This window comes from Abramis brama, assembly GCF_963993115.1.
Source record: "Abramis brama genome assembly, chromosome: 22".
Classification (NCBI taxonomy): domain Eukaryota; kingdom Metazoa; phylum Chordata; class Actinopteri; order Cypriniformes; family Leuciscidae; genus Abramis; species Abramis brama.
In genome coordinates this window covers 26,637,306-26,659,626 of record NC_139984.1, presented here as the reverse complement: position 1 = coordinate 26,659,626, position 22,321 = coordinate 26,637,306, and the positions used below count along the sequence as shown (strand labels likewise).

General features: G+C 36.0%; 3 protein-coding genes across 5 annotated transcripts in view; all 3 read right to left on the bottom strand.

Annotated features, from left to right (window-relative positions):
* Positions 1–2: 2 nt before the first annotated feature.
* LOC311073547 (cytidine deaminase-like) lies at positions 3–10,925 on the bottom strand. Its single transcript, XM_084099397.1, has 7 exons — positions 10,471–10,925; positions 8,948–9,214; positions 8,696–8,799; positions 4,510–4,656; positions 4,140–4,251; positions 4,000–4,057; positions 3–286 (listed from the first exon to the last, which is right to left on the bottom strand). The coding sequence occupies exons 3-7, from the start codon at positions 8,697–8,699 to the stop codon at positions 164–166; spliced, it is 444 nt and encodes a 147-aa protein (XP_083955523.1). The 5' UTR covers positions 8,700–8,799; positions 8,948–9,214; positions 10,471–10,925; the 3' UTR covers positions 3–163.
* Positions 10,926–11,065: 140 nt separating this feature from the next.
* On the bottom strand, positions 11,066–14,125 carry LOC311073546 (cytidine deaminase-like). Its single transcript, XM_084099396.1, has 4 exons — positions 12,574–14,125; positions 12,204–12,315; positions 12,064–12,121; positions 11,066–11,345 (listed from the first exon to the last, which is right to left on the bottom strand). Exons 1-4 carry the CDS (start codon positions 12,743–12,745, stop codon positions 11,223–11,225), a joined length of 465 nt encoding a protein of 154 aa, XP_083955522.1. The 5' UTR covers positions 12,746–14,125; the 3' UTR covers positions 11,066–11,222.
* Positions 14,088–22,321, bottom strand: part of LOC311073545 (trypsin) — a 14,714-nt gene continuing 6,480 nt past the window's right edge. The window contains exons 1-6 of one of the 3 annotated variants that reach the window (XM_084099394.1): positions 19,031–19,350; positions 18,731–18,789; positions 18,218–18,368; positions 17,949–18,090; positions 16,409–16,666; positions 14,088–15,082 (exon numbers count right to left, since the gene is read on the bottom strand). In XM_084099394.1, the coding sequence (XP_083955520.1) occupies positions 14,930–15,082; positions 16,409–16,666; positions 17,949–18,090; positions 18,218–18,368; positions 18,731–18,779 (753 nt within the window). In that variant the 5' untranslated portion in view covers positions 18,780–18,789; positions 19,031–19,350 and the 3' untranslated portion in view covers positions 14,088–14,929. Of the gene's footprint in view, positions 15,083–16,408; positions 16,667–17,948; positions 18,091–18,217; positions 18,369–18,730; positions 19,351–22,321 lie in introns of those variants that run through there. The other 2 variants (XM_084099395.1, XM_084099393.1) reach the window with 2 other exon arrangements.

Here is a 22,321-nt window from a genome sequence, read left to right as displayed (position 1 = left end):
AGTCAATTATTAACCACACAACAGTTCAGATTTTATTATTAGTTTACACATTTACTGTATGTTTTCATTGCGAAATAATAGAACTATACATCCATTCATTATCTATCCTACACATTTGCTTTGTAACATGGCATCATAATTTCAGCTTTGTTTCTTTAAGTCCTCAGTCTAATGGTTTTGCTCTCAGGTCTTCAGGGCCAAATGAACATGGCAGGAGCTCCTCCAATGTCATCAGGTCGTAAGATCCATCAGGTTTTGCACGATAAACGTCCCACTGTGTGCCAAACTGCAAAAAACATATCCAGTCTGTTAACTGACAGTGTTAATAAAAGGTGAAAAATGATTTGTATATTACTCTTTTGCAATATTCTAATGCAATTTTGTGTTTTTTGTTCTAAGCCACACCTAAATTTCACAATTTCTTTTATTTCTAAATGTGCAGTTTGTCATTATAGACTCATGTTTCGGCCATGTTCTGACTGATGACCTATGCTGATTAGGGATGCACGATGATATTGGCACAACATCGGTATCGGCCGATAAAAGCTTTAAATGACCATCATCGGCATCGACTAGTGGTGGAAATTTTGATTCTTTCCAGAGACTCGTTCATTTTCAGTTTGTTCACCAAAATGATTCGTTCAGATTCGTTCAGTGATAATTTCTTCATATTACATAATACTGCAGCAGGTGGCGAAAAAGAGTGTATTTTATGCTATGTTTTAACGAAGGTATTTACTTGTTACAAAAAAAAGTGATTTGGCTTTGTTAAAATGTGTGCCTTATTTACTAAATTAATAACATAAGTCTAAATAAGTGATTCAGATGACCAAACCAAGGTTTTCTTGCATAATTAACATTTTAATTGTTTAGTCAGACATACGCATTCATAAATCTGGGATTATATTAAACGTTGATGTTCTGTATGTTGAATATGAATATAAACAATTGTGCACACCTATAACTGCGCTTTGAATGAGATTGAATCACATGCTAAATGACCGATCTACCCAGTAGGCTACTCTCATTCACGAACGAAAGTACCAGTTAGTTCAATTCGTTCACGAACGAGATCTCTCTCTCTCGTTCAGACTCAAAACAGCGATCTTAGTCAGTGATAGGCATATTCGTTCAGTAGATCCAACCAAATACATGCCCCTTCACAGCCCGAACTGAAATGCATTTGCTGACGTTACGCAAATGAGACCTAACCAGTACTGTCTTAATTAATACTGTCCAATAATTAATTCATATTTGATAATACAAAATGAACACAAGTAGTCAAGTAAATTGTTCAAAGTGCAAAATACCACAAAACTAAGACTAAAACACACAAACAAAATATAAGAAAAGCAGGTAAAGTGTAAATTTAAATCAAGTAAACAGTCAAGTGCACCCCCCTTAGCTCAAATTAAAGTAAAAAATGACGATGTTAATTTGTCTTTGTTATATTTAACCATTAGCTTGCGTTATTAACCTGTTTTCATTACAATGGTAAAGTGTAAATTTGTTTCTTTGATGCAAACATGCTAACTACACAAACCTAGCTCTATCGGTTCGCCATCATCGTTCAAACAACTGGTTATTTTCGTTCATGAACGACATGTACCAGTTCGTTCAACTCGTTCACAAACGACAAGATCTCTCTCTCATTCAGACCTATGGTTCAGACTCAAAAGTAACTCGGTCACAGTCAGTGAAGGGCGTATTCGTTCACTACATCCAACAAATCACATGCTCCGTCACATCTCATACCCGAAGGCTATTGGCTCGAGGTTCATTCTTTGACAGGTTGAAAACACCGGTTCACTGAGCTGCACATGCGCTGCTAATAGCGCCGCGCTGCTGTGGAGGGAGGGATTTCACATTTCAGTGAACGAGAAATACGAGTCAATGGATTACGTGAACGAGAACGATTCGTTCACCTAAAGGATTCGTTCAAAAAGAACGATTCGTTCACGAACGTAACATCACTAGCATCGGCCGATATGAATATTTCTGCCGATGAGCCTTGCCGATAGGGTGGTGTGTTTCCTATTTCCTACCGTGAACATAGCATGAGCGCCAGCAACTTAAACTTCCAACATGTGGAGGCATTTCCAGCATGAGCGTCAGTTTGGTTTGAAATGTGCTGGGGACAGAGACGCATTTGCAAGTGCATTTTCAGAAGTGCTGGGTACAATGGCGCAGTAATTTTTTTCTCTTTCGTGCAGGTCATGTTTTGAAAGACGATGTCCTGTAGCTTACTAATGTAAGCTCTCCAAGCTACTATGCTCTCCACAGAGCATAAAATATTCATTTTATTTTATTTTTCGTGTTCGCATTTATGAGGAAAAACAGTGACAGTTCTCGGTTATGGACGTGACTGCTCTGAAAGCGGCACTAAAAGAGACTGCTTTAAAACTTTCCCAGAGACCTCAAACAGAAAGCACAAAGCCTTTCTAAGTGAATTTCGTTTTGTATTAATTGTATCTTAATTTTAATCAATGTTTCATCAACCAATTGCCTGGATTTAATAAATAATAAGTAAAGCAGATAATAGATATCACGACACGGAGGCGCGCGTGTGAACTGGAGCTCGTCTCATAAATGAAACGAAACTCAGCATAGCCTACTTGCCTCACAGACCTGAGAAATATATATATTATCTACAGAACGTTTGAAATCATATTTTTAAACAGAACAATTCAAAACGAAAGAAAACTATGTAATCCGAAATGTGCATTTCTCTCTGGCACGTTCACTAGCCTACTCCGAAGATCGCGAGTCAGTCAACTTCATCTTTGCAGCCGACACAGAAAACACTTGTTTATTAATAAACAATTAAAATATCTCCTTGCTATATTTGACATATTCATAATCATTACTTTTGCGCTTCTTTGTGACAGCTTTTAGTTGCTTTATTGGCAGCGCCACCCTTACATGTTACAGTACATGAACGGGTCACCACCGCATCAGCACCGAAAACAGGGGAGCATTTGGTAGACCTGTTCAAGTAGGAGAAGATGTACATTTTTTTATTTGAAAATTTATTTTTATTTATTTTACTCCTAAGGACTGAAGTTTGAAGTCTGAACTTAAAAATAAAATGTGGCACTGGCATATCATTTATTCTCCAAGTGAAATAATTAACCTATTTTTCAGGGGTGAATGTCTGTCCATACTATACATTTATGGTAGAATCAAATGTTGTTTTGTTTGTCTTGTGTATTGCCTTATCTACAACACATGAGTGTAATACGGTAAAGGTAGTACAGGAGAGAGACTTGGATTTCTCTTAAAGTGTAAATATATCAGGGGGAAAATGTGTATATATCGGTATATATATCGGTATAATATTTTTATATTATATTTAAACGAAAAGAGGCAGGTTTGTGTTTTATATTTCGTTTTCTTATAAATAGGCAAACGTTATATGCAGTGAATATAATCAATACGTGTTGCCGGTATCGGCATCGGACAAAATTAGTTTGAAAATATCGGCATATCGAATATCGGCCAAAATGCAATATCGTGCATACCTAATGCTGATGACTTGCTTTGACATGCCACCTAGAGTAACTGCAAGTTTTTATGTTTTTGTCAATTATAGAAATAATAATTACAATGACAATTATCAATGATTTTATTTGCTAACACTTTATTTTATAGTGTCCTTGTTACACGTTACATGTACACTGTAAAAAATATTTATGATCAATAAGTTATGACAGCAATGTTTTTACATTGCATTAACTGTAATTGTAAAACTGTAATGTAATTAAAATTGGAATTGGTTAAACACAAGTTGATTGAACTTAAAATTCATGCTACTTTTTTTAGCGTAGTTACTAACTATAAATTATGCATCATTACACGCAACTAACCCTAAACCAAACCCCAATCCTAACCCTATAGTAAGTACATGTAGTTTATTGTTACGCAGTACTTTAATGCATAATTACACTGTCTGTAACAGACACCTCAAAATAAAGTGTAATCATTTTTAAAAGAACTAACCTCTCTCATGAACTGTCTGCAGCCTCCACATGGAGAAATAACCCGATCTTTAAGGTCACTGCACAAAACACAATGTACACCAGGAATATAACTCAACAGTATGTACTTATACTTCAGCCAATACATATATCTCAAAATACCTGGCAATTGCGATGGCTTTGAAGGTGGTATGTCCCTCAGACACAGCTTTAGAGATAGCAGTCCTCTCAGCACACAATCCAGCAGGGTAACATGCATTCTCTACATTACAACCTGTTAACAGAACATCACCATATACTGATGAACCATGAAAAAACAGAGATGTATTCTTGATTTATATACATACATATGTCTCATATTGCCTGTCTGGTTTCCTTTTGGAGCATCCATTTAGCATATGCAAATTAAATATGTATTTTTTTTTTAACGTTATTTATGTATTTGTAAAATGTTTGAATGGTATACATGTATTTGTAGCTTTCAATATATCTAACTACACTTATCTTTTAGAAGTGTATAAGAGTGTCCCACCTGTGAACACGCTTCCATTGCTTGTTAAGACAGCTGCTCCAACCCTGAACTTGCTGTAGGGACAGTACGCCAGATTTCTGGCTTCCAGAGATTTCTGAACAAGCGCTTGTAGGCTCTGGCTATTCATAACTCTGCTGACTGGAGACTCTGTTTCAAAAGACAGGCACTGAATGGCTTCAAGGGTAGGGTATGGAGTTTATATTGTGCCATAATTAAACAAACAAATCCAGCATTTTGCAAACGATTTGCTTTGCAAAAGAAAACTCGGCTCGCAAACAAATGTATTCTGCTTTGCAAATGAAAGCTCGACTCGTAAACAAATGTATTCTGCTTTGCAAATGAAAGCTCGACTCGTAAACAAATGTATTCTGCTTTGCAAAGGAAAGCTCGACTCGTAAACAAATTTATTCTGCTTTGCAAAGGAAAGCTCGACTCGTAAACAAATTTATTCTGCTTTGCAAAGGAAAGCTCGACTCGCAAACAAACAGAAAGCAATGTGCAAGTACAAAGGTCAATGCAGTAGAGTAACACATTTGCATTGTGTTTTGCAAATCTAAATAAATGAGCCTAGATAATATTTCACAAATAAATACAAACCATCCCACCCCACAAATTGCATGTAACCTTGGAACAAATACCAAATCTAGTGCATACAAATTCATATCTGTCTGTTATGATTGTGAGACACTTGGCTTTTTATGAGATCTTTTGGCTCGATTTTCTCACAAATGTGTCCAGGCAGATTTTCTCACAAATGCAGTTGAGCAACTTCCTCTTCTAAAACAGTAGATGGCGCTAAACTAGGGGATTCATTTAGCACCTTTAAACATGCCATAGTTCAGCCTCTTCTGAAGAAGAAGAACTTAGACCCTCTGGTTTTGTCTAATTTTAGACCTATTTCTAAGCTCCCTTTTATTTCAAAGGTTTTAGAAAGAGCTGTGTTAATTCAGGTCCAAGAATTTTTAAAAACAGCTGATGTTTGTGAACAGTTTCAGTCTGGTTTTAGGTCTCGTCACAGCACGGAGACTGCTCTTTTAAAAGTTTTTAATGATCTGTTCTTACATCTTGATACTGGCAACTGTGCCATTCTAATTCTGCTTGATTTGACTGCAGCCTTCGACACAGTTGATCATAAAATTCTTCTGTGGCGCTTAGAGCACTGTGTTGGCTTAAAAGGCACTGTCCTACAGTGGTTTGAGTCGTATTTAACAGACAGATCAATTTCTGTACAAATGGGACAGTTTTCCTCCTCAGTGGCCCCTCTGACCTGCGGGGTACCGCAGGGGTCGGTTCTGGGTCCACTCCTGTTCACCCTGTATATGCTACCATTGGGATTCATTTTCAGGAAGCATGGCATCTCCTTCCACTGCTTCGCTGATGATGTGCAGGTGTATCTACCGCTAAAGGTTCCAGCTAAAGAATCTTTGCAGGCTGTGATAAACTGCATGAGCGATATTAAGACATGGATGGACCAAAACTTTTTAAAACTTAATGAGAATAAAACGGAGGTTGTCTTGTTTGGTCGTCCAGAGTTGGTTCAGGTTCTTACCAGCTCCCTTGGCCAACTAGCACCTCACTTAAGATCCCATGCCAGGAATCTTGGAGTGATTGTCGACAGTGCTTTTAAACTGGATAAGCAGGTTAGTGCTGTTGTTAAGGCAAGCTTTTTTCAGCTTAGACTGATAGCTAAAGTCAAACCGTATCTGAGACAGGCTGACCTAGAAAAAGTTATTCATGTTTTTATTACCTCTCGCCTGGATTACTGTAACTCCTTGTATACAGGCATTGGGAAGTGAAGGATTAAAATTTAATTTACTCTTTAATGCAAGTCAGCTTTAAGTCAGCTGTCTAAACCTTGTAATAGTCAGGGGTTTTGTTAGTCTTTGATCTTCCAACTAAGTGTTGAACTGTGTGTGTGAAGGTTACATAGTCTTAGCTCTCGTGACCATTTGTTGTTTATACCTTTTGGGGAAGTCTTTAATCTTCCTACTCAGAGCTGAACTATATGTGAATGTTACAAAGTCTTCATTCTCGTGACCATGTGTTATTTATACAATTTGGGGGGTACCATTATCTCAGTTGGGGGTAATTGCCTCTATTGTCTTTAGATGATTAGATTCAGTAGTCATCTCTAAGGCTGTGTGTAAGTTCAGCACCTTTAAGGACAGCCCACTGAATGGCCTATAAGATACCATGTAAAGTTCCCTCAGTTTAGATCATGTTGGAAGTTTCTACAGCCGCGTACAGCAGAGTTCTAAATAAAGAATAACTTCTGTTGAACGCGATCCCGACTGTCTCACTGGTCTCTGCTTCGAACAAGAAAAACTTTACAACAGAAGTCTGAGCTCTATCGTCTGCAGCTTGTACAGAATGCAGCAGCTCGCCTTTTAAGTGGCAGGAAGAAGCGGGAGCACATTACTCCAGTGCTCTCATCGCTTCACTGGCTTCCAGTAAAGTATCGGATTGATTTTAAGGTTATTTTATTTGTTTTTAAATGTATCAATGGGCTAGCCCCAGAGTACCTTACAGACCTTGTCAGGTTGCATAGGCCCTCCAGAGACCTCCGTTCAGCCAGTCTGATGGTCCTGGAGGTTCCTAGATCGAGACTGAGATCCAGTGGTGATCGAGCCTTCTCAGTGGCAGCTCCCACTCTCTGGAACTCACTGCCTGTAGCTGTGCGGACTGCTAGTAGCCTGTCCACTTTTAAATCATTGCTGAAGACTCATTTGTTTGAAGTAGCTTTTGGCACAGGGGAGCCGCCTTGATGAATGTTGTATTATATGTGTACCTTTATTCTTAGTATTCTGTTATTTCATTGTTTTTTATTGTATCAGTGTGTGACTAATATTTTTGTGTATTTTACTGTGAATTACTTTGGTAGGCCCTTGGCCTTGGAAATGTGCTATATAAATAAATGTGACATTGACATTGACATTGACTAGTCTCCCGGGAGAAGCACTGATTTGAAACTTGCCTTTTGTCTACAGTTGAGGAGAACTGGGCTGCGTTCAGCCCAAGGGGCAACATTCTAATCTGAAAAATTAAGCCTACCCTGAAGTGCGAAAAACTGCAATACATCGAAAATCCGCTAGAGGGAGGTCCCAAAAGGGAGCAAATGTCCATAGACCCCATGTTAAAATGTCCATTTTCACAGCATAAATTCATGTTTTTACAGGTTTTTACAGGTTTTGGGGTCAATTTTGATTTCAGTTGGACTTTAAACTATAATTAATTAACCTTCTTAAGGTTTTCTTTTGTAAAATGTTTATTGCATATCTAGACAGAAATCCACATTAGCACTTAGTAGCACTTCACTCTCTCTAGAATAGAGGATAGGGGAATCTATAACCTGAAAGCTCTGCTTTTATGTTGCTTTTTTTTTTTTTTTTCTACATCGGACGCGTGCGAAATGACTAAATTAGTGATTATGATTACGCTGAACGAATCTATTTCTTTCGTTCTCCATAAATTAATGAGAACATTTCATTTAATTGAAAGGAGGGTTTCATTTGTCTGTCCAAAATAATAATTTGGGCACTGCATACGTCACAGGCAAGTTAAGAAACAATTATATATTGTTTGTTTTGTTCATTAATTTATTACATTTATTATACATTATGAATTCCAACTAAATAAATAAGTGGGACCCTCCTTTCAGTTAAATGAAATAAATTATGCAGAGATGATTGTTTAATGAGAAAACTGCCACAACACCTCACATTCACCCATTCACACACCGACAGCGGTGTCAGCCATGCAAGGCGCCATCCAGCTCGTCGGGAGCAGCTGGGGTTAGGTGTCTTGCTTACGGACACCTCGACACTTGGTCAGGTGGAACCGGGGATTGAACTACCAACCTTTCAGTTTCTAGACAACCTACATGAACCACTGAACCACTGCCACCCCACAGGCAAGGCAAGTTCCAAATCAGTGCTTCTCCTGGGAGACTAGTGCTAAATGAATCCTCTAGTTTAGCGCCATCTACTGTTTTAGAAGAGGAAGTTGCTCAACTGCATTTGTGAGAAAATCTGCCTGGACACATTTGTGAGAAAATCGAGCCGAGAGATCTCATAAAAAGCCAAGTGTCTCACAATCATAACAGACAGAGCAAATAGCAAAGTCACTGGCAATGATTCAGTGTATTTTAAGGCCATGTTGTACTGCTAAAGTTCACATACAAACTCACCCATCCAAAGCAATCTCTTCTTGCTCTTTGGATAAAGCACGTGGACATGCAGGAACCAACTCCATAGACATAGAGCGAAGGATGGCGTCACTTGATGAACTAGCCTACAGGACAGTATCAAATGTTCAGTCTGCCATTAGAAAAACCTGTTGATGTATTCTGGAATACTCTATATTTATTCTACACAAAATGCAAAAGAATTTCTCCTTTCCAAAATAGAATTAATAATGTTAAAATGCTGTTACTTCTCACCCCAATGTTCCACATCATTTTCATAGCTAAAGGAAAGCTGGGTGTAGCAAGGAACGGCCCTGATTTCTCATTGCCAGTTTCCTTCTGGTTCAGGTCCACCAGTGAACACTTCTCTCTCTCCGCAGGGGCCGCGAACGGAGCCGCTGCCTCATACACGGCTGCACTGCAACCTTTCCCGATCTGTTTCCCAGTGACATAGTCCTCCAACTTGTACCCTGAGGTAAAGGGCTTCAGCGGGCTCTGGAAGTTCTTCTTAGTGAATACGGCCTACATTGTGAGAAAAAATTCAAATAAACATGTAAATAAAAATGTAATTGCAGTTGAAACACACTTGCAATGTTTTTGTAGCAGGATAATTTTTTCAAATTAAAAATAAAATAAAAATAGAATGGATAAGTTGTATTCCTAAGAAATGCATGCACTTGCAGACAAAATATAATGGATTACAGATGTAATTGATAAGATGTCATTTGCATATATTTATATACTCTCTGCATACCGTTTGCATATGTACTTGTGGTTAAACCTATTTAATTACAAAACTGACAAGGTTAAATTAAATTTAAAGTACATTTACAATTATATCCATTTATCCAAAGCGACTTACAAAAGAGGAACAAATGCAATTCATCAAAGAGCAAACATTATTTGTAATTTACAAAACCAGGTTTATTAGACAGCTAGATTAGGAAGCAAGCTAGAAGAGAATAATTTTTTGTTTCTGTTTGTTTGCCAGAAGTAACTAGTAATCTGACGCAATAAATAATTTTATCAATAATGGCATGTAAAAACCTGAAATTACTATGGTAGTCTTTAGTACTTTTCTAAGTAGTTTATGACAACTAATGACCGGTTTAGTTTAATAACTTGTCATTTCCTTCACTATTTTACCAATTGCATTTAATTATGTGTAACAAGGAATATGAAATGTAATATTATATTAACCCTCTGGTACAGTTCGGTCATTTTTTTTCATCTATTGGAAACATTCAGTAAATTTCACACAGTTTTAGAGTAAAACGTACTCAAGTTCACTTTTTAAAACTTTTTTCACCTCAGCAATAATCTACCAAGTGACATATTTAAAAAGAGACCAAACTTCAGTTCAGGCTGTGCTCTAAAGCAATAACGATGACCGTTTAAGTTGGAAATTTCATTTTTAGGTCCATGCTCAAAAAGTGAAGTACCATAAAAATATATATATATATATATATATATATATATATATATATATTATATAAAAAACATGACCTAACTAAAATATAGACAAATAATTTCATTTAAATACTAATAAAAAAGAGTACCAGAGGATTAATTTAACAAATAGAACGAGACACAGACACACACAACTGCATTCAAAGAATCATTTTTTCAGTGCATGCATTCCATGGGAATCAAACCCATAACCATGTTCTACTGTTTGAGCTACAGGAATGCTCAATGATCATCATCATCATCATCATCATCATCATTTGATATACAACTGTAGTCATTGTTGTGTTCTTCTGGGATGCTGTGGTCACCTGTATCTTCTGACACACAGCAACGCTTGTCCTGTCCTCCTCCAACTGCTGTTCAATCAGGGTTAAACCCACCCCAAAAGCCAGGAAAACAGCCCTGTTCCTGGGTGAACCAACCCCTATCACTCTCCTAACAGCGCCGGACTGGAGCTGGGCGGCCAGCCCGCTGAGAGACAGGCGGAAGAAGCGGTACCGGCCAGGCAAGAAGGTCTGCGGCTGAACGGTGCGGGTCGGCCGGGACACACGCAGTCGCTCACCGCGGAACTTCGCTGCCACACGGCCGGCTGGTTTGAAGAGACCCAGCTGGAAAACTGACCTCGCCAGCTCCAACCCCCGACCGAGAGCATGTTTCACTGACATTTTGAGCCAAATAAACAACTAAATTTCGCCTTGACAGAAAAAATAATTAAGGCCCCCTTTACTTCTCCCTGTGTTATTTATCAAGGACAGTGTTTATGTAATGCTGATTGGTCGGCGACCAATTTCCAAAATAAAAGTCATAAGGCAGGTATTTCACAATAAAAGTCCAGGTGGCATGTATTTTAAAATAAAATTACGAAAAATCTTGACGCGGTGAGTCAATTATTAATAAACACTCGACAGTTCAGAATTTATTATTAGTTTATACATTTTCTGTATGTTTTCATTGCGAAATAATAGAACCTTACATCCATTCAATACATTACAAATATTTATATCCTACACATTTGCTTTGTAACATGGCATCATAATTTCAGCTTTGTTTCTTTAAGTCCTCAGTCTAATGGTTTTGCTCTCAGGTCTTCAGGGCCAAATGAACATGGCAGGAGCTCCTCCACTGTCATCAGTTTGTAAGATCCATCAGATTTTGCAAGATAAACATCCCACTGTGAGCCAAACTGCAAAAAACATATCCAGACTGTTAACTGACAGTGTTAATGAAAGGTGAAAAATTATTTGTGCATTACTCTATTGCAATATTCTAATGCAATTTTGTGTTTTTTTGTTCTAAGCCACACCTAAATTTCACAATTTCTTTTATTTCTAAATGTGCAGTTTGTCATTGTTGAATCATGTTTCGGCCATGTTCTGACTGATGACTTGCTTTTGCATGCCACAGAGTAACTGCAAGTTTTTATATCTTTGTCAATTATAGTAATAATAATACAATGACAATTATCAATGATTTTATTTTCTAACGCTTTATTTTATTGTGTCCTTGTTACACGTTACATGTACACTGTAAACAAATTATAATTATAATAATATGAACAATAAGTTATGACAACAATATTTTTACATTGCATTAACTCATCAAAATAAGCTAAATCAATTTTTTTCAACTTTTTAAAAGTTAAACAAGACATTTAAGTCAGTTTAATGTAAAGTTGAAATTACTTAAACACACAAGTTGATTGAACTTAAAATTTATGCTACTTTTTTTAGCGTAGTTACTGTAGTAATAACTATAAATTATGCATCATTACATGCAACTAACCCTAAACCAAACCCCAATAAGTACATGTAGTTTATTATTACGCAGTACTTTAATGCATAATTACACTGTCTGTAACAGACACCTTAAAATAAAGTGTAATCATTTTTAAAAGAACTAACCTCTCTCATGAACTGTCTGCAGCCTCCACATGGAGAAATAACCCGATCTTCAAGGTCACTGCACAAAACACAATGTACACCAGGAATACAACTCAACAGTATGTACTTATACTTCAGCCAATACATATATCTCAAAATACCTGGCAATTGCGATGGCTTTGAAGGTGGTATGTCCCTCAGACACAGCTTTAGAGATAGCAGTTCTCTCAGCACACAATCCAGCAGCGTAGCATGCATTCTCTACATTACAACCTGTTAACAGAACATCACCATATACTGATGAACCATGAAAAAACAGAGATGTAATCTTGATTTATATACATACATATGTCTCATATTGCCTGTCTGGTTTCCTTTTGGAGCATCCATTTAGCATGTGCAAATTAAATATGTAAAAATTTTTGAATGTTATTTATGTATTTGTAAAGCTTTTAAATGGTATACATGTATTTGTAGCTTTCAATATATCTAACTACACTTATCTTTTAGAAGTGTATAAGAGTGTCCCACCTGTGAACACGCTTCCATTGCTTGTTAAGACAGCTGCTCCAACCCTGAACTTGCTGTAGGGACAGTACGCCAGATTTCTGGCTTCCAGAGATTTCTGAACAAGCGTTTGTGGGCTCCAGCTATTCATAACTCTGCTGACTGGAGACTCTGTTTCAAAAGACAGGCACTGCATGGCTTCAAGTCACAAGTTAATGTGTTTGTGAATGTATGTGTGTGTGTGTGTGTGTGTGTGTGTGTGTGTGAGAGAGAGAGAGAGAGAGAGAGAGAGAGAGAGAGAGAGAGAGAGAGAGAGAGAGAGAGAGAGAGAGAGAGAGAGAGAGAGAGAGAGAGAGAGAGAGAGAGAGAGAGAGAGAGAGAGAGAGAGAGAGAGAGAGAGAGAGAGAGAGAGAGAGAGAGAGAGAGAGAGACTGTTAAAGGAGGAAATTAATAATGCAATGACTCTTTGTGTGGAGTAATTCTGAGAACATTGTCTGTGGACATTGAACATTGCAAAATTCCCATTTACTTTAGTCATATATACATTCTGCCCTGTGGGGATATAGGCAGTGTGGTGGATTTTTAATAGATAAAATAGAAAACTGTATATCAAACTAACCATGTCTCTAACATCTAACCTTACTTCCCTTTTCAGGCCTAACATGATAACACTTTGAAACACAATGTACTAAAACGTTCTGTCCTGTGTTTTTGAATGTTGTATGTTGTGTTGCCATATCCCTTTTACTTTGGTTGTGTGAGTGTAAAAAATAACACATTTGGGAATTGAAACTAGACAGATGACTAAATTTGAACCTTGTGATTAACAATGAAGTAATCATTAAAACAAAGTTTGCTTTACCTAGTAACAGAAGGGTTTGCATATGAAGAACCAATCAAATTCATATCATTTTGCCATACCTCCCTATTCTATAAAAACTGTTGTATTCGTGTTAGCTGGTGGGATTCTCAATGGAATTTGTCTGAGATCCTCCGGCCTTGCTTCTTCTTGGGGGAGATTCTCTGAGAACTGCTCGAGAGATCCTCCGGCCGTGATTAAAGCATTAAAAGGACATTTGCTAAGGTCTGTTTGTCGATTATTCCTGAGCAGGAAGAAAGCTAGTTAGGGAAGCAAGTTAGTTAGGTAGACTATATATTAAACATCGATTGGAGACGTTAGGGATCGTCGATTGGAGACGGCCCAGGGAGAACGTCGATTGGAGACGTCCTCGGTAGACTTAGGTCAGATGAGATAGGACTTAGTTAGGTTTAGGGAAAAATCTACGACAGCAGATTTTCACAAACAGGACTGCATTGCACCGTTCTAACAATCATTAGACAGAGCACGCTTAACATCATAAATAAGACATTTTTCACTTACCTTAATGTGATGTAAGCATTTATTCTCATACTAGAAAATATTTAATTGAGTTAAAGCTTAGCTTTGTAAGTAACCAGATGTAAGAGTAAAGATTATCCTTTTTACTCAGTCCAGAGTTCAGACACTCGTGAGGAAATTACTGCAATAAAGACACAAGTAAGAGCTTGTTGTAAACTTTATGTATTTAAAAATGTGACTGTGCCAGCCTCATCAATCTTGTTGACAGCTGGATTTCTTCTAGGTGCATCATGGGATGCTTTTTAAATTGTACTGATACAAGTTGATACAAGTTTTGTAAAGAAATTCATACATAGTCACAGTTTATATTTGCCTACATGCATTTAAAGGAATAGTTCACTTAAAAATGAAAATTCTGTCATCATTTACTCACCCTCAAGTTGTTCCAAACATGTATGAGTTTCTTTATTCTGCTGAACACAAAAGAAGATATTTTGAAGAATGTTGGCAATCAAACAGTTGATGGACCCCATTGACTTTATAGTAGGAAAAAAGCACTATGGAAATCAATGGGGTCCAACAACTGTTTGGTTACCCATATTCTTCCAAATATCTTCTTTTGTGTTCAGAAACAACTTGAGGGTGAGTAAATGATGACAGAATTTTCATTTTTAAGTGAACTATTAAGCAAAAGCTTTTAGATCAAAAGAGAAATAAATTCAGTCAGTTGTGACATACTTTAAAACATAGCAATATAAATGAAAAAGGGCCATAACATACTGTAAAAGAGAAAATAAAGTTATTTTAAGCATTTGATGCTTTTAAAAAAGTCCAAAATATGCATGTTACTCTATAAACCTCTGGATTCTGGATGGAATCATGTGAATGGATCAGTACTTGAAGTAAGGCAAGGCAAGGCAAGTTTATTTATATAGCACATTTAATTTAGTAGGATTTATTGTAGGATTTATTGTTAAATGACATCCTTTTTCCTAATTCTGATTTAAGGAAAGTCTTCCCTCATTCAGCTGAACATGTGTTTTAGCTCTCAGAGGTGATGATCCAGTCGATCCAGCGGTTGTAGTTCCTGACTTTTGTGTAGACGCCGGGATAGTACGGAAGAGCACAGCCGATTCCCCATGAAACAATGCCTTCTAAATTCCCATCACAAATAAGAGGGCCACCAGAATCTCCCTGTGAAAGACGGCAATAAGAGATTATTGTAATTATTGAACAATGCAATGGAAGCATTTTCTCACATGCGTCTCACATTTTTGGATCCCACTGCATGTTTGTTATTCTATAGTTTAAGCCAATTTTTTCTTTACTTTTTCTTTGTTACTTGCAAAGCTATAGATATTATCTATTGTGTACCTATAGTAAGTTCACACAGTCATCACACCTTGATTTGAACATAAAGAGTTTGAACATAAAGCCCTGAAAAGCTGTGCCATATCAGAGTACATCTAACATCTCCCTGAATTGTCAGCAGTTGACCGCACCCTAATTCCCAGAATGCCCTTTTCAAAGAAAACCCATTGCCGGGACCCTTGGGGGGGATCGTGTGCTATCATAAATTAGGGAAACTGCAGATTTCCGTGACAAAGCAGGTGTGTGAGGGGTCAAACTAAAGTCAGGAAGAGCTCAGAACAGATTTGAACAACCCTGGCTTAAAGTGTCGCTAAAATTGTGTAATTTTCATTGCACCAAATCAGGGTTATTAACTGAAACTAAAACTAAAACCATTGGAAAAAAAATTGTTGTTGTTGCTTGAAATAAATATAAAAAAGTTCACTGAAATAAAATATAAAAAAAGTTGCAAGTTGCAACATTTCTCATTTTAATTTTCATCTAAAACTGAAATAAAAATTAATAAAAGCTATTTAGACATTTAAAAAAAAAACTTAACTAAAAATTAATAACTAAAATAAAAAATAAAAATAAAAACTAGTATTTCTCAATGATACTAAACTAAAATAACACTGCACCAAAGAGAATTGCCGAAGTAATGTTTGTTTATTATTAATAATATTATTATTATTATTTTCTCAAGTCACTAATTATGCTAAAGTTATTGAGAAAACAAGAAATCAACTTTTTTTCTTTTGTGTAATAGTCCATGGCCTCGATTGGCTTATTTTTGCAATAGAGTCAAATTCTGCAAGGAAAAATCGCATTTATTTTCTCCATAGTATAATTGATTTTTAACAATAACTTTTAAAAAACAGACACTGTGGCCTATGAGGTTGTTATTCGATTGCATTTGCCATCAACCTGCATTACTTCAGCCTATCTTATATTTATTTGTTTAAAAGTGGAATTCCTGGTGAACAACTACATTACCCATGATTCTGCAGAGAAATCTCCACCAATCAGAGAGTCGAAACAAGCAAATCAAGCCAAATGAATTTTTTTTTCAGATATAAAAGTGGACTGGCACTGTTTAACTCTATTGCATTTGCCGTCAATGGTGTTGTGTAAATGAGATTTGCACTCATTTGCACTGAAAGCTGTGATTACCTGGCAGGAGTCTTTCCCCCCGAAGCGCGAGCCTGCGCAGATCATGTTGTCGTTGACTCTGTAGTAGTAGTAGTACTGGCAGTTGGGGATGATCTCCACATCCACCGCACGCAGAATCGGTGACAGATAGAAGCTGTAGAGTCGTGTCACTCCCCATCCGCTCACGGTGCAGCTGATTCCTCCGACTAAATCAGGTGTGTCTATGGTTGGCAGTGGGGCCGGCTGAACATTAGTGTTAATCTGAGCTGGAACACTGAGCTGGGGAAAAATAAATAAGATGTCTTCATGTCAGGAGAGTAATTTCTGCAGAAATTGCAAATATAATGACAGTTTCCAAACAGGTTTCCCTAAAAACACTCTCCCCATCTGTCATTGGGCAAACAAACAGATAGTCCCGCCCCAGAGCTCACGTCATTGGTTCTGGTAGAGCCAGAAGCTGCTCAAACAAAAAGAGCAATGTTTTGAAAGACTCTTCTGTGTTTGGAGACTTGAACTGGTCTAGCAGTGTATAAACATAAACTAAATACTGATTATTCTTGTGATTTCTGTATAGGTGGTGACAAGGAAACATTTTTGTTTTGTTTTTCATTGCATACAAAAATATTCTGGATTGATGTGGAATCTTTCATTAAGAATAAATGTAACATTGCTGAGTGGATTTGACAATGATACACTTCGAAGACAATGGAATTAATAAAGATAAGGAATATATTGTACAAATTTTAACTTTAATGTGAAAGTTTCACATTCATAAAATGAAATGGTCTGAATCAAAATAATTTTCACTTTAAAAGGCAGTTAGAGCCTACGACATTAAGCATGTATAATATTGTTGCATAAAGTTTAGATATAGAGCATGTGTGTGTGTATATTCTATTTTATTATTATTATTGTATTGTATTGTACTCTGGCACTGGTTTATTATATCTTATTTTGATATATATTATATATCATGAAATATATATTATATTTTGACTTTTGAATGAATATGTATATCTAAACTAATAAAATTGCAGCTTTCATATTCAAGTATTTCATAATCAAATTGTATTTGCTGTCATTAAATTGCATTATAATTAGTGCTGTCAAATCGATTAATCGCATCTTACATAAAAGTTTTAGTTTACATTATATATATATATATATATATATATATATATATACAGTATGTGTGTAAGTGTGTGTGTGTGTGTGAGAGAGTGTGTATGTGTGCCTGTGTATAGACAGTTTACACACACACACACACACACTCATAGACATATATAATAATATATATATACACACACATATATTATGTAAACAAAGACTTATGTTAGATGCGATTAATCACGATTAATCGATTTGACAGAACTGATTATAATGTGAGGTTGTTAAAAATACAGGCATTAATCAATCATTGCAGATTAAACAGGGATATTGGAGAAATTATCAAACAAACAAAAAATAATTTCTGTGGCAGCAGACCTCTTGAGTCAGTATTTGTAAATGAGACAAAGTTTCAGTATCAGTAGTTTCTTGTATTTGTTACTATGTTTCTTACCTTAATGAGCATGATGTCATTGTTAAAAGTTTTTGGATTGTAGGCAAAATGATTGTAGACTCTTGAGGCGTTTAATACTTGCTCAAATCCCTCTTCTACAGCGAGACTGTGCTCACTCAGCACCACCTGAATCACACTGGCCCTGTTGATCCAAATACAATAAAACAGGTCTCATTGTTGCATGAAATAACTTCATAATAAATTGTTGTTTTAAAAGCGTTTGAGTAACTGTGTGTCGGTGTGTCGTGTTGACATGTTGCAGTACGTACGGTCTCCAGCAGTGGGCAGCAGTCACCACCCACTGCGGCTGAATGAGGGTTCCTCCACAGTAATGCTTCCTGTCAACCTGAAGAGACGCCTGGTACTTGATGGAGTAAGGCACGACCTCTTGACCCCCGATGATCCTTTGTAGTAATGCATCTAGTCAAGATAAAGAACATGGAGAAAATGTTATTCACATTTTGTTCTATATCCATAATTTTATAAGAATATTTATATTCTTCAACATTTATCATGTTAAAATGCATTCTGCTATCTCTGTTACGCAATCAGAAAACCATTGACCCACATACCATGTTACCACTCGATTTTAGCTTGTTTATGATTATACACATGTATATGAGATTATTAATGTGCATTTAAAAAAAAAAAATCATGACTTCATATTGAATGCTACATACTGAAATTTCTAATGTGGATCAGATTCATTTTACTTAAAAGTGTGCATACAATGGCATATGGAGTCAAATAACTGCTATTTAATGAGGAATTGAATTGCTTACCTCTGACCGTTACAGCGAGCACAAGAAATACCCACAATAACTGAGCCATTCTTTCAGCACTGTAACGAGAAAAAAGCATCCGAAACACAAGTAAAAAGTCTCTCAATGCTTAGAATGAAACGGTCTTCATGTCTGCTTGCGTCTTTCAAAACTCTACAATAGCAACCTGATACAGTTCAAGAGTGCAGAACAAATATCTGATCACGAGATCGTCAGTTTTTTACAGTTGATTACTGTATTACAAGATTCTCTAATGCCTATTACACATACGTGAAGGAAGGAAATTGAAATAAGACTCACCAGTGATAATTCCTCACCTCTCAAGCCTTGAATGACCTCCAACTGCTGATTTCTGTTCTATTAGAGCTTTTATAATGACACCATATCCATGTGAAACAACAAATTGTGCGTTTATCCCACAGTATAAGAGACCCTGACCTAGTACCTGACAAAGATGTCCCTCATTGTCATGCATATCTGATTCAACGCTCTTTATGATCACTTATTGTGTGCTTGTGTTGTGGAACAACACCCTGTTCAGTCATTTCAATGGCAGCGTTAAATAGAAGTACTGTGGGTGTTGTCAATCAGAAAGAGTTTCAAAATATTGCAAGCTTGAGTTACATGGTCGGAAAGACATGTTTTAAAGTGAATGAGTTCATTTTTCTCAGAAATTACATGTAACTGTCTTTAGCATACTGATTGTACGCTATCCTTGTAAATACATTTTCCATAACATGAAGATTTTCAAAATTGGAGCCTGAAATTGTTCAACATTACAAATGATTTGGAGCTAAAGACCTGTCAAGTTTTAAAGGAATAGTTCAACCAAAGTTTTAAAGGGACAGTTCACCCAAAAATGAAAATTTTGTCATCGTTTACCCTCAAGTTGTTGTTATTTCTACACAAAACAAGATATTTTGAAAAATGTTGGTAACCAAACAGTTGATAGCCATTGACTTCCATAGTATGAAAAAAATACTATGGAAGTCAATGGCCACTGTCAACTGTTTGGTTACTAACATTCTTTAAAATATCTTTTTTTGTGTTCAACAGAAGAAAGAAACTCGTACAGGTTTGGAACAACATGAGGGCGAGTAAATGATGACAGAATTTTAATTTTTGGGTGAATATCCCTTTAAGTCTAATGAAGAACATGAGATGGACAGGCTTGATCGAAGTGCTGTGTATTTATTAAACAATGTTAAGTCAGGAAATCCAATACTAGCAAACTCAAAGAATCAGCAGGGCACACACAACACCAAATACAAACAGAACAAACTGAGGGACTTAAATACACAAGGATAATGAACTAAACGTGAACAGGTGGTAGTCCTTAATCAATAACCATAGTAACAAAGAAAGGCTGCATCCGAAATTGCATACTTCCCTACTATATAGTATGTGACAAAAGAAGTATGTCTGAATTCACAGTACTCATAAAAGAGTGGGTGAAAAGTATCCGGATGACTTCCGGCGAGATTCTGAAGTGTGCAGACGATGGACACTTTACTATCCCATGAGGCCACGGGAGAGGATTTGTGAATGGCAGTGAAGCGACTGACGCTGGTAGGTCACATGATAATGACAACATGGCGAATTTAGTACGTCCGGATTACATTGATACGACAAACACTCATACTATACAGAATGTACTTTTTAGCGGCCGTGAAGTAATTACTTGTTCAAAAAAAGTACCTTCTCAAGAGAGTATAAGATTTCAGACGCAGTCATTGAGCGGGAAAATGAAACACAGGAAACAATGATAAGCATACTAGAAGTCCTCGAAACTGAAATCAAAACACATCAAAGAAAGTATAATGTGACAAGACATTCACGTCATGTCACATCAAGAATCTTTATAATAAGCTATTTGTCGCCAGTTTAGCAGATCAAAACTATATCAAATGTGCTATAAAAGCAGCAGTTGTTCAAGTAAATGTTTATATTTTAATAAGCAATGTGGTTATTGAGGAAATTATGATTTTATCAGTTAATGGTACTGAGAAGTCATGCCTAGTTTTGATTTTATACCTTGATTGAAACTGAGTAACTATGGATGGTTGCTATGTGTGACATTAAATATGGTTCTCAGATTTAACTGAATCAGTTCCTCTCTGACATTAAATTAATGCATTATATTCTGATAAATGTGCACATAATAAACACTTTATTTCCCAGATATATATATTTATATCTGTATATGCATCTACAGAGTTGCATATCACATAGCCAGACAGACTATAATTTATTTAACTTGTTATTTATGTTTGTTTTGTCTGATAACGTGCTTTTCCCTGCAAACACGTCCCACTTCACACCATCTTATTGTGTTCAATCCTTCATCCCCCAACTCACACCCACTCAGACTGTGGGAGTTTTATCAAAACAACGGTTGCTGTCCACAGAATCGCTTTAAGACTCTCTCTTGGGAAAAGTTTGACATTATAGGAGCTTTACCGAACATGAAGATAAAATCAGTTCGTCTCAGGAGTGCTTCAATACTGTCTGATTTGGTTCATTTGATACATCAGTATTGAAACTTTGTTTATAGAGCCATGCACAGTTTTTCTTCTTTTTTTTACAGTAAATATTGTAATTTGTTTTAGTCAGTGTGCAATGCAATGCTTTTTAAAATAAATAAAATAGACAATCAGCTGTAGTTTGTATAACTAATAACTAAAGTTATTCCACATAATTATGTAGAATTTTATGGTTTGGAAATATTTTGAAAATGAATAGAACTTATAGAATAGAAATAAAAATGAAATCAAAAATGATTAAAACCACATCTACAACTAAACTAAACTAAACTCAAATAAAATAAAATAAAATAAAATAAAATAAAATAAAATAAAATAAAATAAAATAAAATAAAATAAAATAAAATAAAATAAAATAAAATAAAAAACAACCAGATAAAAGTATTCAAGAGTTAGTTCCAGAAAATTATCAAATTATCATTTGGTATTAGATGACACTTGTTTTGATTTTTTGACATTTTGACAACTTTCAGCCTATCTTAAAAGATTCTCGCAATTTTAACAAAACCTCATCTATAGCTAAACTATAAACTAAACTAAACTAAACTAAACTAACTAAACTAAACTAAACTAAACTGGTCATCAGCTGTAGTTTGATTATTCCAGTGAATGTCATCTACTGTTATTCCACAAGATTATGTAGAATATTATGTTTTTGAATAATTTTGCATATAAAATAAAATAAAATTAAATTAAATTAAATTGGTCATGATGTAATTTGATTATTCCAGTGAATGTCATCTACTGTTATTCCACAAGATTATGTAGAATTGTATGTTTTGGAATAATTTTGCATATTAAATTAATTAATTAATTAAATACAACTGGTCATCAGCTTTAGTTGTTTGTCATCTAAAGCTATTCTACATAATTCATTCTTTCCCAAATTGCTAAAAAGACTATAAACTTTTATTATATGGTTAACACAACTATGGAATCTATAAAATAAGTTTTGTTGATCTTGCCAACACTCCCACCATGTGGAGATCTCAGCAGAGCTGTGACATCACTGCCACCCTAATTATCATGACAACTGTATGGCTGGATG

Bases quoted from the DNA above. Each gene is read 5' to 3' on its own strand.
- LOC311073547 (XM_084099397.1), bottom strand. The intron at 4,252-4,509 runs GTGGGACACTCT...TTCTGTTAACAG, and splicing joins CAATGGAAGCGTGTTCACAG to GTTGTAATGTAGAGAATGCA. The intron at 4,058-4,139 runs GTATTTTGAGAT...TGTTTTGTGCAG, and splicing joins AAAGCCATCGCAATTGCCAG to TGACCTTAAAGATCGGGTTA.
- LOC311073546 (XM_084099396.1), bottom strand. From the start codon at position 12,745: ATGCAGTGCCTGTCTTTTGAAACAGAGTCTCCAGTCAGCAGAGTTATG. The intron at 12,316-12,573 runs GTGGGACACTCT...TTCTGTTAACAG, and splicing joins CAATGGAAGCGTGTTCACAG to GTTGTAATGTAGAGAATGCA. The intron at 11,346-12,063 runs GTTAGTTCTTTT...TGTTTTTTGCAG, and splicing joins GCAGACAGTTCATGAGAGAG to TTTGGCTCACAGTGGGATGT.